Here is a 16,800-nt window from a genome sequence, read left to right as displayed (position 1 = left end):
CAATTATTCTACGTATAGAATCGCTATTTAAGGACTTAATAGATAATTCTCATCCATTTGATGTGAGGTTTGGATGCCTTTGTCATGTATTAAATAATACATTTATTAAAAATGCTTTAAAGTTATTAACATTTGATGTAGACATCAATGTAATGAAAGTTTTTAATGAATTTTCGAAATAAAAAAATTTGAAATCTGATGAATATGTTTGAATGTTAAAATGGTCTGTAATGCTCCGTCATGTACCATTCGATGACTTTATCCATCCCCGCTGTGGAACGATTTAAAGAAAAACGATCCTGACATTTTAATTTTTCGTAAATGAAGTATCTGAGGAAGTTGGAAGAAACTTATTGAATTGTAATAATTGATATGTTTTAAATAAAAAAGAGCTAAATGACAAATTTGAATATCAGAATAAAATTTTGTGGGTTTTTAGAACGTTTTTCTGTCAACAATAATCAGTTCGAGTTCTCGGTAATTTGTAACAATTTGTTACTATATTCCGTTCGCGTACTTTACAAAATTTGCAACGAGAGAGTATGAGAATGATAAATATGACAGTTCGTTGATAGAGAATTTTTTACTGGATATTTTTTCTCCAGTAAAAGATATCAAACATATGAATGTTCACAACAAATTATTGATATTTGAAAATGTAAACAAACCAAACAAAACAAAAATTTGGCGAATTCGACATTTTTTAAAGAAAAAATTTAAATTAATAACACACGAATATTAAAAAATTATTTGTAATTGGATTAATTATAAATTTATTTCTCATAAATTAGTTTTCAATTGAGTTTGTTGTGAAATATCATAACAACCTACATATATCAATATAGCGTTTTTAGAACAATTTAATTTTTTTAAAAATAAACAATTGTACTTTTTTTTACTCAATTGTACTGCTTTTTTAAGTACGATGTACGTTTTTTGTTGATTTCAAATCTGGCAAGTCTATTCTTGAGTAACACACGTCTTTCTTCAAGAACACACCCATTTGTGGTAGATTAGCCAGTGGACCGCATAACACACTACAGGGAAAATTCATTCTTCAGCCGCACTGTTCCTATGTGGAATAAACTTCCTGCAGAGGTATTCCCTGCCACTTTCGATATAAGAAGAAACTTGTTTTGTTTTGTTATTCTTCTTATTCGTACAAAAACAACTCAATGCAACAAACACGTAGTTTCTAAAACAAAAGTTTCTATGTGTAGACATTAAATAAATTTTAAAAGAAAATTAAAAAAAGATTCTCATCTAAAGTTTTCTAGTTTGGACAAGCTCTAACTTGTTATATGAAAGTACATACAATAAAGAAGCCTTATAACGTGTTGCCGCGTACAACGCGTGATGTGTGTTTCCACCTTAGTCCTCTTTTACATAAACACTTTCCCCCTGGGCTTTTCTCAATTTTCTTTAACATTATCTTCGTAAAATCTTGAATGTTTACATTGTGTCGGTCCACACACAGAAACTTTTGTTGAGAATCTTTTTCTTAATTCTCTTTTAAAGTTTCGCTAATTTCTACACATAGAAACTTTTTCAGAAACTACGTGTTAATTGCATTGATTTGCTTTTGCACGAATGAGAAGAATAAGAAAACAAAACGAGTTTCCGAGTACGAGAAACTCCGTACCGCGAGAGTGATGAATGATATTTCTTTCTCTTTCTAACTCACGCAAAATCAAAAGTTTCCCAAAAATAGTTTTCTAGTGTGGACGGGCATATTGAGGCGTTTAACCCACTGTCTATATTAGACAAATATTTATCACGGCACTTGACAAAACGTCGGCAGAAAATTTGTCAGTTTTTTGTTTATGTTAATACATTGGGGTAACAAAATGCTGATTTTATCACGACAACTCACAGATAATTTTTTTGAAATAATGCTATATTTTATATCGTTATTTTATTTATAACGCTAATAAATGACGTCTGTACCTGTTAATTTTTTATCCTGATAACAATTTGACGTTGTTATCAGGATAAAAACAATTATTTAGACAACACATGATAACAATTTGATGTTTAGCATAACAAAATTTATCTAATATAGACACGGGGTAAAAGAAGTCAAAGCGTGAATAAAGTCAAAAAAGTGTGAAAAGTCGAATAGTCGATATTTCAAAATAGTAAATGTCGTAAAATCGACTCTCGTTAATGAAAGTCGACAGGCGACTTTGTTACTATAACCACCTGTCTATATTAGACAAATATTTATTATGCTAAACGTCAAATTGTTATCATGATAACAAATTAGCAGGTACAGACAGCATTTATTAGTGTTTTAGCGTCTTTATGACAGTGTTGTCTAAACGTTCTCTTGATAACAAACGTCATCGTAATGTAAAATTTCTAAAGAATTTTGTTTTTGTGCAATTAAAATTGATTTTTAGCATAAGTTTTAGCTACATTAGTTTTTTTTTTTTACAAAATTTGCATATAATTTTAATTGTTTTTATAAAATATAGCATTATTTCAGTAAAATTATCTGTGAGTTATCATGATAAAATCAGCATTTTGTTACCCCTATGCATTAACATAAACAAAAAACTGAAAAGTTTTCTACCGACGTTTTGTCAAGTGCTGTGATAAATATTTGTCTAATATAGACATGGGGTAATAGAACCCTAGCTAGTGGTAGTTAACGAATTAACCTATGTGACTAGATGCATGGTAAATTCTCGAATACAACTCTCCATTTTAAATTTACCATATCTATATTTTTAGTACACATATGTGGTAACACTTGGCTACCTATCCAATTCATACTCACTGAATACATTTTAATAAATATTTTTACGCAAACATTTTAAGTGAAATATAAAATCGAATGTGCTCTTGCTGAAGTTGAAAATATACATAGAAAAAGTAACAGGAAAAGGATTTTCGCCACATAGTTTCCTATATATTTTATTTTGTTGACAACGAAACTGGTAGAAAAAAATCATCAACCTTGTTAAAAGAAGGCAACCATTTTGTGTGGTAAGGCATTTTGTGAAAATATTTTTTGTGTATATACATACCTTTGTTGTGCATGTTTTTAGTTCTTAGAAAGTTAATATATTTTTTACTTCCGATTAAACGCATTTGGCAAATTAGGTAAGATTAAATGCGAAATTGTTTATTGAATAGCTAATATTTTATAATTTGAAAAATAAAAAATCGATGAAATATTTTAAAAACATATATGTATGTACGTATATATGTATGTAAATGCATATGTGTGTATATACACACATGCATATGAACATGTACTATATACATACATATGAGAAATATGTAATTTTTTTATAATTTGTATAATGAAATATAAAGTGTATACATAAAAATATAATTTAATTAAATAATCTTAATATTTACTATTCGCATAGTAAGATTGGTCGAATATATTAAAAAAATTGAATATAGGTATATGGTATATTTATATAAAGTATAATAATACCAAAAACTTACATTTTAAGTACATACATACATATGTATGTATAATTTAATTCATTAAATAATTTTAGTTTAAAACACCACATTTTTATTGTAAGTTTTTTTTAAAAAAGACGTCTGCATGAATATTGTCAATTGTCAGCTGTTCGTAATACCCAGTAGATCGGGAGGGCTGAACCTAACTAGCTACATATTTAATCTGTCACATATGGTTACCCCTAGCTACCCGGCTACCCAGGTGCTTTTACTCTGCCGAACTGCTGGGTATGAACTGTATACACATGCATACATTCACATATAAATATACATATGTATGTATGGATGTGCACATTTTAGTGGCTGAAAATGGTCATAAATAAACTCTCTAAATCATTATTTCTTTTAATCATATTTACAAATAATAAAATTCCATCAAAACTAAAATTTGTTAAAAAAAATTATAAATCTTTTCAAAATTTCTCCTCTGAAATGTTTTCAAAATCTGTTCGCTAAGAATTCTTTTTTTGCATATAAAAATGTTAGGGCGAGTAATCGTTTTATATGCAAAAATTGCATCTTCATAAGTCCCACAGCTCCAGAAAAGAAAGGGAAACACATTTTTAACATATTCCTACTTACAAAAAAAAAAAAAAAAAAAAATCAGGTTATTATAGGAAATATCAAAATATCAACTGTATTGGAAATCTTAAGACAAAACTATATGAAACGAAGTCGTCCACTACATAGGTGAATCTTTCGATAGCAAACTGTATACACTGGCGGTATGCATTGACATCGAAGGCGCTTTCAATAACGTGCACACTGATACCCTTATCCAATCCCTAGACCAGTTTTATGTTGACCGGGTGCTTCGTAACTGGATCAACTACATGCTAAGGAACATATGGATAAGCTGCGAGATGTACGATATAACTATCAGGAAAAAGGTATTTCGCCGTATACCACAGGGTGGCATTTTGTCACCTTTACTCTGGATTACCACGATTAATAGCCTCCTAAGGACCCTAACCGAGAAAGGACATAGACCTGTCTGCTATGCAGACGATGTCGTAATACTTTTAAAGGGAAAGGATCCAAATTACTTGTATAGAAGGGCTGAGGAGGCTCTGAATACGACCTTGAGCTGAGCTCAACCGAGAGGCCTCAATGTTAACCCTGCGAAAAAATTTCTACGTATACTGAACCTTGCTTCCTGGGCAAGAAGATACCGGTGACAGACAAAGTTAAGTACTTAGGTGTAATACTTGAGCGGAAATTAAAATGGAGACACCACATAGAGGATAGGATCAACAAGGCATATCGGTGCAGGGCGATATGTAGGAGAACCATAGGCATGAAATGGGGTCTTAGTCCTACTATGACAAATTGGCCTTATAAAACTGTAATTAGGCCAATTCTAGCTTATGCTACAATAATCTGGTGGACTGCTTTGGTTAAAAAGTGTAATATCAAACTACTACAGGGAGTTCAGCGTACATGCTGCTTGGGTATAAGTGGTGCCATGTGTACTACTTCAACCAAGGCTCTGGAAACGTTGCTAGATATTCCACCCATTAAAACATATTTAAGATATGAGGCGGCGCTTACAGCCGAACGGCTCTTTACTTTAGGCGAACTGGCCAAAAACGGTTATAGAACACGTCATCAATGTATACTGGACACATTGGAAGGTTATACACATTCATCGGACGTGCCTGATCGCATACCAGACACAGAATATGTCGGAAACTTTAGAATGTCTTGGTCAAGCGGAACATTGGAGCAAATACCAGTAGGAATCCGTTGCTACACGGATGGCTCTAAATTAGGGGACAAAGTGGGCCTGGGGTTCTATATTGAAGACCCAGAAACAGAAATATACCACCGTTTACCTAATTATAACACAAGCTTCCAGGCAGAAGTACGAGCAATAACGGAATGTGTAAATTGGATTAGAATAAATATGGCGCCCACAGGGCTTAATATATTGATGTTATTCCGGAAATACCATTCTTAACCAACACCAACATTCTTAGGAATTACGTCCAGGAAACTGAGTTTCTGAACATGGAAAAATAATACATTCAGTGAACAATTTTTTTTCATGAATTGGAGCGCACAACAGGCCCGATAGTGGCTTAGGTGTATTTCTTCGGATTTGATGTAGTATACATCTTCCTATCAACCTAACCTAACCTAATATGAAATCTTAATACATAGTAAAAACTTTTGAGATTTTTTATGAGTTTAGAGATATTTTTTATTTTACATATGTATTTCAATTCGGATAATAATATGAGGCCATATTTGACCAAAAATACTATTACAGAGCTTAAATCTCTTCTTAATTAAATGTTTCGTGCTAGGTCTCAATTGTAGGGTCATAAGCCTCAGAAGGCAGATAGAATTTACCATGAACGATTGCATACTGAGTGCAGATTGTTCTGGTAAAATATTTGAAAATGAGTATTGATTTTTGGCTCAATAAATCATTAGCTTAGTACGCAAACGTAACAAGTTCTCTTTTTGTAAATTTTACAGGAGAAGCAAGAGACTTCATAACTATACTTGTATATCATATTTTTAAAATCTGTAAACTATGTAAAGTATAGCGATGCAATTTAACGTCAACAAGTTTTATAGGAACCAAAAATTCTTTACTATCTGCTATGAGATCGGTCCATTATTTACGCTATTCTCTATATCATCCCTCTTAAAGAAAATCAGTTTATTGTCAATATTTACTTGTTTTACTTTATTTTAAAAAGTATTCCATGTGTTCTTACTCAATTGAAGATTTTACAAACTACACACTATTTTCTAAACGTTGATGTATAAAATATTTGATATTTCTTTTTACAAAACTAATTAATGCTTTTATAATAGCAAATTGTAAGGACTTGGCACTTTTTATACCCTACACCACTTTAGTGGGGAGGGTATATTGGATTTGTGCTGATGTTTGTAACATACAAAAATATTCGTCCTAGACCCACCTTAAAGTATACCAATCGGCTTAGAATCGTTTTCTGAGTCGATTAAGCTATGTCCGTCCGTCCGTCCGTCCGTCTGGCTGGCTGGCTGTCCATGTAAACCTTGTGCGCAAGGTACAGGTCGCAATTTTCAAGATAATTGGATGAAATTTGGCACGCACGTTTTATTTGACCTAAGGACGAAGCCTATTGAAAATGGTTAAAATCGGTCCATTATTTCACAGAACCCCCCGAAAAGGGCTTCTGAGCTCATAATTATGTTAAATATACAGATATATCGATAAAATACGGCACAACTAAGTTTTATAGAAGTCTTGATGACCCTGCCAAATTTCATAAAGATCGGGCCACATTTGACCCTAGCTCCCATACAAAGTCCCCTTCAGAAAATTACTTGAATGTCCCAAATTAGCTTATAAACACAAATATCGAGATGAAATTCAGCACTATAAAATATTATGTCAATATAAATATATTCACAAAATTTTATCGGGCTTGGTCCATATTTGCCCCTAGCCCCCATATAAAGCCTCTTTCAGAAAATTAGTTTTTCATCCATAAATTGCTTAAATGTATCGGAATAAGGGAATATTGAAGATAAATGCTTTATTATGAAAAATAAATCACATTTAATATTCATAACTGGTGTAGGGTATCATATGGTCGGCCACGCCCGACTATAATTTCTTACTTGTTTTGTATATTTTTATTGTTTTGAGAACTTAGCACGTTTGCCTACCACAGCAAAAATACATGTTCAATGTAAAAATAGGCTAATTTTTTTTATTGTAACATGAGTATTTCAAGTTATACCACCATTCTGCATTAAAATCTTAATTTCTATAAAAAGTGGACTTGTTACGTTTGCGTACTAAGCTAACAAAATAATAACATTAAAATTCTAAAAGATTATAACTTTAGACCTAGTCGTCTGATTTACATTATTTCTTTAATGTATTAAAAATTTTTTACAATTAGGGAAACTAGTTTATCCTAGCTTATTCAAAAATCCCTTAGTTTTATGTCAAAAGTTTAGTTAATTCTCATAGACATTCCAACACTTCCATAAAATTTCAGCCCTAAATGCAACGAATTATTCTAACAATTTCGTATGGTTATTCCAATTAATTTAATTAATCAAATTTGTTATATAATTAGGGAAATCAAACATATTTAATGAAAGATCATTTAGAAAAAGTAAAACAGAAAAAACCAATTGAATAACAGTCGATCACCCCACTAAACTTAGATAAAAGTAGTGAATAATTTTGCAACTATTTTAGCAATAATCTACCCAAAGTGTACGTTGTTGCTTTTTTGTCAAAGCATGCAAAAATTCCCTTTTTTTGATGAAATTTTTAGAGGTTGTATCGGATTTTTCAATAGGAAACTTCTGGGAAGCATGTCTGAAAAAATTATTAAGGTTTAGATTCCAAAGATATCTTGGGTCTTCAGAAATTTGATTTCAACGGACAGACAAACCATCTAAGAGGATCCAGAATGTATAACGTCATATGAAATCCAAAAAGCCCTAGGTTACAAAAAAAATCAAAATTGACTTATTGATTGATTATGATGAACCATATCAAAATACATGTTCCAATTCTTTTGAATTTTTGACTTAGAAATTGTAAAATGTTGGCATCAAATAAAACAAAAGTGGCACTGCAAATGTTTCTTCAAATACTATTTTGATAATAAAAATAAGCTTAATTTGAATAAGTGTTGAAAATTTTTGTATTATATATCTTTTTAAAATGTAACGTAGGGCTTTTTGGATTTTATCAGGCCTTTCACAGAATTCCATTCCGATCGAAAGTGGAATTATCTTTCCTAATTTTCTTCTTCAAAAAAGGAAAATTACAACTTTTTCAGAATGAAACCGATTCATATTTTCAACGTGGAATTGACAAAGTTTAAAGTTTTTATCGATTTATTTACAAGTTATAATTTCACTTTCGATTGGAATTGAATTCTGTGACAGGCCTGTATATGACGATACACTTTATAGGGTCGGAAAATTGTATTGTAACTATTGTAACTATTACATATTAAAGATATATCTTTAATCTTTTTTGACACAGATGTATGTGTATGTATTTATATTTATTTTATCATTCTTATTATTTTCTTTTTAAAGATATTGTGAAATTGTAATAATTTAATTCTTTTTTACTTTTTAGTTTCTAATATATAAATAAATTGGTGGATATTCCAACATGGATAAGTTTAATCCGATGAAGATTCGGTCCGATGCTACTGTGGGCGGAAAGTACAGGTTAAGTCGAAAAATAGGTAATTACAAATGAGAAAATTTGTTAATAAACTAAGCTTTAGCACCTTTTAACTTTAGGAAGTGGCTCATTCGGAGATATTTATCTCGGTATAAGTATTCAGAGTGGAGAAGAAGTTGCTATTAAAATGGAAAGTACTTCAGCTCGCCACCCACAGCTCCAGTACGAAGCAAAATTGTATCGTATTCTTAATGGTGGTGTAGGAATACCTAGAATTCGTCATCATGGCAAGGAAAAAAATTTTAATATTCTTGTTATGGATCTTCTTGGACCATCATTGGAAGACTTGTTCAATTTCTGCACTCGCCACTTTACTATTAAAACTGTATTAATGTTGGTTGATCAGATGATTGGACGTTTAGAATATATTCATATGAAATGTTTTATACATCGGGATATTAAGCCAGATAATTTTCTAATGGGTATTGGTCGTCATTGTAACAAGTTATTTTTAATTGATTTTGGTTTGGCTAAAAAGTACCGAGATCCTACAACCCGACTTCATATTCAATACCGTGAGGACAAAAATTTGACTGGAACAGCTCGTTATGCATCTATCAATGCTCATTTAGGCATTGAACAGTCTAGAAGAGATGATATGGAATCATTGGGATATGTTATGATGTATTTCAATCGCGGTGTTTTGCCATGGCAAGGAATGAAGGCCAACAACAAGACCCAAAAATATGAAAAAATTTCTGAAAAAAAGATGTCAACTCCCATAGAAGTTTTATGCAAGGGATTCCCAGCAGAATTTTCAATGTATTTGAATTATTGTCGCAGTTTAAGATTCGATGAGCAGCCAGATTATATGTATCTGAGACAACTTTTCAGGTGAGTTAAAATAATCATCTCCCTTATTATTTCTGTTCAATAACAAAAAATTGTTAGAAGTTATCACAAATTGTTTTTGTATTTCAATACAAATTTTAAATACTGTGAAAATTAGCAACAACATATTATGTAAGGCTTTGTCGTTTGTCGATCCCAACAATTGTTTAATATTAAGGGATAACCGTTTTTTTCGGAATTTTAAAAATGCCAACCGTTTTTTTCAAATGTTAACTATTCGAACTATTCGAAAACCGGTTTTTGGAAAATGTAGAATAATCGATCATCCTAGTATTGATGGACATATGCCCTTTGCGAAATGACTGTTTCTTTAGATTTCAGACCTAAATTGTTTAACTGAATTCAATAAAAAACAAAAAAAAAAAATCTTTTTTAAAATTAGCCGTAATACCCTATAACACAATTTCCAATTGTATTTCAAAACTTTCTAATTGAATTTCAAAAATTTCTAATTTTAGTAGTTTTTATTAGCACAGGAAAATAAGGGTTTTGCTGCGGAATTTTAAATGAATATTTAGTATGGGATTAAAAGTCACCGAAAATGTCGTGTACGCTAAGCGAGATATTGAAAGTCAAATGTTACAAAAATCAGTTTTTGGCGAATTATCTAGCTTAACGCTGATACAGATTATGTCAGAATTTATTATTAGCTTTTTATTGAAATCAGACTACGACTTCAACTATGTCTAATATAGGCAACTGGCTTTAATTTGTTTCCAATATTAATTTATACCATAATGTTTTTACTCTTTTGAAAATTGAAAAATTATTCCAAAATATTTCAAGATAAAGTTAGTGGAAATCTTACTCTAATATGTGGATTGTGACCACCAATTTTTTTAATTCTAATTATAAACATGACCTGTGATACTATCTGAAATTATGGATAGATAGACATTGAACTATGGGACATAGAGCGATTTTGAGATAAAACGTATAACAGTGTATAAGCATATATTAATTACTTATGAATAACGTAAAATTTACAAAAAAATTGCTATTGGTACAATCTATATTAAGATTTGAAAATATTAGTGCATTGGAAAGTAATGCAGTATAGCTCGAAAACAAATAATGATACGCAAAAATATTCTTCAACCAAAATGTAGGAAATTCAATGCCAATTTTCATTTAGCTATCTAAAATTGCCCAGATTGCTCATTTTTTCCCCTAATTTTCCTGGGGCATAATTATATTTCAGAAATTTCATAATCATAGGCTATAATCATGCGTTGAAACCAACTAGTTGTTTTTTGTTTGAAATTATCACCTGGATCTGTGGAAGTGTTATGAAGTCGACACTTGTTCTATGTGACAGTTCTGAAACTAGTTACTTAATCATAAGAACTACGTTTATGATAGTTTTAGGGAACTCTAAAAGTAGTTAGTTACTTTTATACCTATAATAAAGATGCTTATAAGTTATAACATTAGTGTAAAAGGTGGACCCCAGAATCATTTAATATTTCTTCCGCTAAAAGTTGTCTTGTAGTAGCCTGATTTTTTTTTACAAACTTGCCAATTTTTATATAAATTTTTTATTAAAATACCGAAATGTTTGATTAGTTTGTGGTATTAAATAAATAATATGTACAATTTCAGAATTCTCTTCCGTACTCTTAATCATCAGTACGATTATATATATGATTGGACAATGTTGAAGCAGAAAACCCATCAAAGTCAACCAAATCCGGCACTTTTATTGGGACAAGCTGAAACTCGTAACGACAGAGAACGTGAAAGAGAGAAGGAAAAGGAGAAAGCGAGTGGAAAAACTATGCTCTCTGAATAAATGTGAAATAATTAAATATTTTGGTTAACGCTAAATATAGTTGAAATGTATGAACTCATGTAAAATTCAACATTAAAAACAAATTTTACTTTACTTTTAAAAATGTGCTGCAAAAAAATTTTGCATCATTTACTAAAAATATAATATTACGATAATTATTAATATTAATAATTTTGAATTATGTCAATAAATGCTAACTGTGTTGGAGTTAAATAATAAATACAAAACACACATCAGTTTATATTTAAAACAATTACTGAATGTATCAACAATTACTAACAAATATATACATATATAGTACAGCAAAGGTTTAATTTTGCACGAAATAATCAGCATCTAATAAAAACGCTAGAACTCTAATTTCGTTTCTTTTTGTTTGTGTTTGTAATTCAACTTATTTATACATAATTTAAAGTTTATTTTACACAAAAATAATAGTTATTGGTAATATTTAATTTATTTTATACTATATGTACATATGTATATCACCACCTAAAATGCAAAATATCCTAACATCAAAAAAAATTACAATTGATTTTTTATTGAGTACACTACAAATTGCATATCTAAAAACAATCACACATGTTGGGAATAACAAGAGATTTTTTGTTATTTTAAAATGTTTATTACCTTTATTCTACATGAATCAAGCAAAATATATATATATATATATATATATAAGAATCTTCAAAGAAGCGAAGAAGAAGTAAAATTTACTCCATCGAAGTACTTAAAACAGCTGCAGAAGCAATGATTTTAGCACAGGCTTTCATAAATAAATATGAAATACTATAGAAGTTTCGTTTCATATCGACTATTATAACAATATTTCGTCACCTAAAACGCAAACGGACCTATCTAAAATTTTTAAAATTTTACAGGAAAAGCAAAAAATTATTTAAATTGAAAAGTTTGTTTCTATCAACGCGAATTATTTGTAGTAAATAAACAAATTGTTTAATAGTAAAATCTATCAATTGTTATGATAGATGACAATGGCGTATATGAAAATAGATAAAATGAACTTTTTACTTTTAATATTTAAATGTTTTTGTAGATAGGGCCTTTGTTTTTTGTCAATAAAATCGCTAATTTTGGTTGGAGAAGTCCAATTGCTTGTATGGACATTTGTTTTGATGCAATACATTAGAATCAACAATAAAATCTATTTTGAATTAGGGCCATTTGCTCGGGAGAGTTTTCCCGTTTTTCCTACCGAGCGCGTCCTTGGGTGGGAGTTTCACTCAAGCTGAGGGAGGACAGATTGTCCAATACCTGGGAATATTATATTCCCCGCGAACCAAAAAACTGAAAAAAACAACATGGAAAATAAAAATATAAACTTTACGTTGCAGAGCCTAAATAACCCAGTACCGGCGGCAAGTGTTGATCCACTCGCGAGTCACTTGTCGTCGTCATCCTGCAATCGTGAGCAAAATACTACTACGGAGGTGGTTACCTTGGCCTCCGTGGCGGACAATGCGTCAAGTGTATAGCATGCCATTGGCAAAAATATAGGGGTGAAAGAGAAGGATATACTCGGAGAGAGCTCTAAGCTACCTCAGCCTTTAAACATAGGTGAGGGTTCCGATTCTGAATCCTCAGATGATTATAACAACACCATTATAGCAAATCCCAAGAAGGATGAAGTAGAGCAAATGGTGAAAGAGGTAAGTGATAGCATAGCTAAGCTACCTATTACTAAGACTATCTGGAGCACAGAGGAGGAAATTGAAAAAGATGCTTCAGGATATCATTGTTAGTCAATCCCACGACACTCCTAAGGAAAAATCGGACTCTCACAAGATCTGGTCTCCCGAAGAGTTGACAACTGAGAATAAACCTATGAAGAAAAAGAGCTCCCCGTCTTCTAATACGCAGTCGAAACCAAGTTTGCGATGCCGGTAATCCAATTGGAAAAATTCCAATAGACCAACGGAGTAAGGTAGAAGATCTGGTGAACAATAAGATAGTGGACCACGCAATCGCTTCAAAGGGCAAACAACCAATAAAGAGCGTGAGCTGCGAGTTCAGCATGGGCATGATGTTGATTAGGTTGGCATCTCAGCAATGTGTTAGCATCCTAAAGAAATTGGTGGAAAGTATCCCTTCTCTCTGGGACGGCGCTAAGCTGGGACTGGCAAAGAAGATTGAACTTCCGGTGCTCTTAAAGTCCACTGTCTACATAAAAGAATGGGGCAGTAAACTGGCTACTAAGGTATGGCTTACTTTGCTTCTAAAGCTGTCAAATTGGGAAGGTGCCGATTGGAAGGGCTGTTACAACAAGCCCCGAAAAGGACACTAAAAAACCTAAAACACAGCATCAGTAACCACTACTGATAAGGTTGAGGAGTCAAATCCTAAAATCGAGGAAGTTACCACTAACTCGCCAGAAGAAAGTGCAGCTGCCCTTTCCAAAATTGGGAAGGCGCCGATTGAAAGGGCTGTCAAAACCGGCCCCGACAAGGTCTCTAAAACACTTACGACGGTACCCAAAGCATCATTAGCAAGTACTGGTAATGTTGAGTCAAATCCTAAAAGCGAAGAAATTGATAAGGTGTCGATTAAACAGTCTCACATTCCAATGCCAGATAAGGACACCGCAGTGCCATCAATAGTACCCACTGCATTAGTGAACACTTCAGTCTACCCGGAGGAGTCAAGTCCAAAGAGCGAGGAGGTGAAAGACGGACTGGAAGACAGTTTAATGGATGACCATAATTAAAGTTATCCAAATAAACCTCCATCGGAGCGAGACGGCTACCAACGCACTGATGGCTAAAATTAACACAGGTAAAATACATATAGCTTTAATCCAGGAACCTTGGACGATTCGCGGCAAGGTTTCTGGATTAAATCACGTAAATTTCCAACTTTTTTACACTGAGACAGGGTCTCGCCCGAGAACATGTATCTTACGTCACAAGAACTTATGTTTCCTCCTCTCAACAGGATTATCCACATCGGATGCAACCGTACTGAAGCAAGGTAGTGGCAACATATATCTCGCTTCCGTTTACCTACCCTTCGATTCTCCGACACTACCACCAACGTCGGATCTGATGTTACTGGTTGAAGAGGCACAAAGGAAAAATAAGAAAATTTTAATAGATTGTGATAGCTTGCGGTAGTACAAATACCAATCGCAGGGGACAAGCCCTTATGGATTTCCTTAATACTAAAGACTTGATCACATTGAACTTAGGTAATAAATCAACCTTTGTCAATAGAATCAGAGTAGAAGTATTAGATATAACTATATGTTCAGAAGAGCTTATAAACGAAATTCAGACCACCACCAAAGCCGATAAAGTTTCGGAATAAGTCTAAAACTAATTGGACAATGTTCGGGACCTTACTAAAGAATCGTTTAGGTCAGGACACTTTTCAATGTCTAAATAAGGAGGATATAGGCGGCAAAGTAGAAACGTTCACAAATGCCCTGGTTGAATCGTTCGAGGACAGCTGCCCTCTGCGAGAGCGGAGATCTGCCCAGGAGAAGCCCTGGGTAACCGGGCAGAAGTCCGAGCAATAACGGAATGTGTAAATTGGATAAGAACAAATAATGCGCCCGCGGCCATAAATATAATGCGCACACGGCCCCTAATATATTCAGAAGGCAATTAGGGCGATATCAGGTGATAGAATTAAATCTAAGACCGTATTGGATTGTAAGAAAGCTTTAACTGAATACTCTCCCAGAGGTAAGGTCTACATCATATGGGTACCAGGACACTCGGTAGTAGTCGGCAACGAAAGGGCGAATGTAATAACTTTAAAGGGAAGGGAGCTCGAGGTAGTTAAACTGACGAACGCAAAACCATTCGACGCAACAAAAGCTGAACTAAAAGTATGGGTGAGAAATCCCATAAGAATAATGAAACGGTGGGTAGAACCACAAAGATCCCATGGGGTGACCCTGATGAAAACAAGACGAGAAATCTCCTCAAAAATGAGCAAGTCTAAAGTTAGTATGATGGTACGTATTCTGAGTGGACACATATCTATTCAAAATTGGACATGCGGATTCAGACGAATGTAGAGCATGTGGAGAGGACAGTGAAACTCTGGAGCACTTTCTTTGCCACTGCCAGGCATTCGATTAAGTTAGATCTTGGAAGTGATGTTATTCTGGAAACAACATTCCTGACTAACATTGTTTGGAAGATTCTTAGGAATTGCGGTCAGGAAACTGAGTTTCTGAACACTGAAAAATAATTCATTCAGTGAACTTTTTTTTCATGATAAGGAGAGCACAACAGGTCCAATTTCGCCTAGCCCCCATACATATTCCCCTCGAAATTGCAGTTTTTTACCCATAACTTTGGCAGTTATGAAACAATCAAGATAAAATTTGGCACGGTTTTGTGTACTTAGAAATCATAGTGTAAAGTTTGGTAAAAATCGGATCACATAGTCCCCATATAAATTCCCCTTTCGAAATTCACCTTAACGCTCATAAATGGCTTAAAAACATTGATATTGTGATGAATTTTGGCATGAACGTGCTTTACGTAAATCAATCATTTTACTAAATTTTTTTATGATCGGTCCATAATTTACCCTAGGTCCCGAATAAGGCCCGTTAAAAAATCAGTTTAACAATAGTAATTGACATAAACATTTTAGTACCGCGATGAAATTCGACATGAACGAATTTTATATGAATGTTAATCATTTTTATTGTGATCGGATCATAATTGACCCTAGGTCAATTATATTTTTTATAGACAGTAAAGGCCCTATCTACAAAAACATTTAAATATTAAAGGTAAAAAGTACAATTTATCCATTTTTATATACGCCATTGTTAATTATCACTATTTCACTATTAAACAATTTGTTTATTTACTACAAATAAATCGCTTTGATAGAAACAAACTTTTCAATTTAAATAGTTTTTTGCTTCTCCTGTAAAATTTTAAAAATGTTAGATAGGGCCGTTTGCGTTTTAGGTGACGATATATTGTTATAATAGTCGATATAATTAGGCTTTGAAACTTCTATAATATTTCATATTTATAATACAAATACTAATTTATTTTATATTATTTAATACTTAACTTAAAAATACTTAAAAAGTGAAACTAACTACAATCGTTATCATTTTCATCATCCATGTCAGGATGGAGCAATTCAATAATATCTGATGAAAATGCTTTTATATTCATACGCGGTTTTCGTGTACTACAGCTTATAATCTATTCAGTACATCTCGATTGTTTTCGCATCTGCTGAATTTCCTCGCATAATTGGTACGATATAATCTGAAGTTCTTATTTCTGCCCTCGGAAGCTTCTTCTGACAATTGTCCAATTAGCAAAATTGCTTGCTTTATTACAGTACCGCCATGAATAAGAATTTTGTGCATCGTTGGACTCATGGGGTGCCAACTATAGAGTTGGACATACATTACGGCAGTTTTATATGCATAATCTTCAAA

General features: G+C 32.6%; 1 protein-coding gene across 2 annotated transcripts; it reads left to right on the top strand.

The window, feature by feature from the left end:
• Window positions 1–2,709: 2,709 nt before the first annotated feature.
• Window positions 2,710–11,717, top strand: LOC119601476 (casein kinase I). 2 transcript variants are annotated; one of them, XM_037952425.1, is made up of 4 exons: window positions 2,710–2,991; window positions 8,603–8,714; window positions 8,773–9,547; window positions 11,168–11,717. In XM_037952425.1, the coding sequence occupies exons 2-4, from the start codon at window positions 8,639–8,641 to the stop codon at window positions 11,355–11,357; spliced, it is 1,041 nt and encodes a 346-aa protein (XP_037808353.1). In that variant the 5' UTR covers window positions 2,710–2,991; window positions 8,603–8,638; the 3' UTR covers window positions 11,358–11,717. The 2 variants fall into 2 exon arrangements, with proteins under 2 accessions (XP_037808353.1, XP_037808354.1); XM_037952426.1 differs by having other exon boundaries at window positions 2,977–3,108; window positions 11,168–11,450.
• The last annotated feature ends 5,083 nt before the right edge of the window (window positions 11,718–16,800 follow it).

The sequence above is a fragment of the Lucilia sericata genome, unplaced genomic scaffold, assembly GCF_015586225.1.
Source record: "Lucilia sericata isolate MDLA Ls3-8-SP2 unplaced genomic scaffold, ASM1558622v1 Contig000168F_arrow, whole genome shotgun sequence".
NCBI classification, from domain to species: Eukaryota; Metazoa; Arthropoda; class Insecta; order Diptera; family Calliphoridae; genus Lucilia; species Lucilia sericata.
The sequence above is the reverse complement of the archived record's forward strand: the minus strand, read 5'-3'. Positions and strand labels throughout refer to the sequence as shown.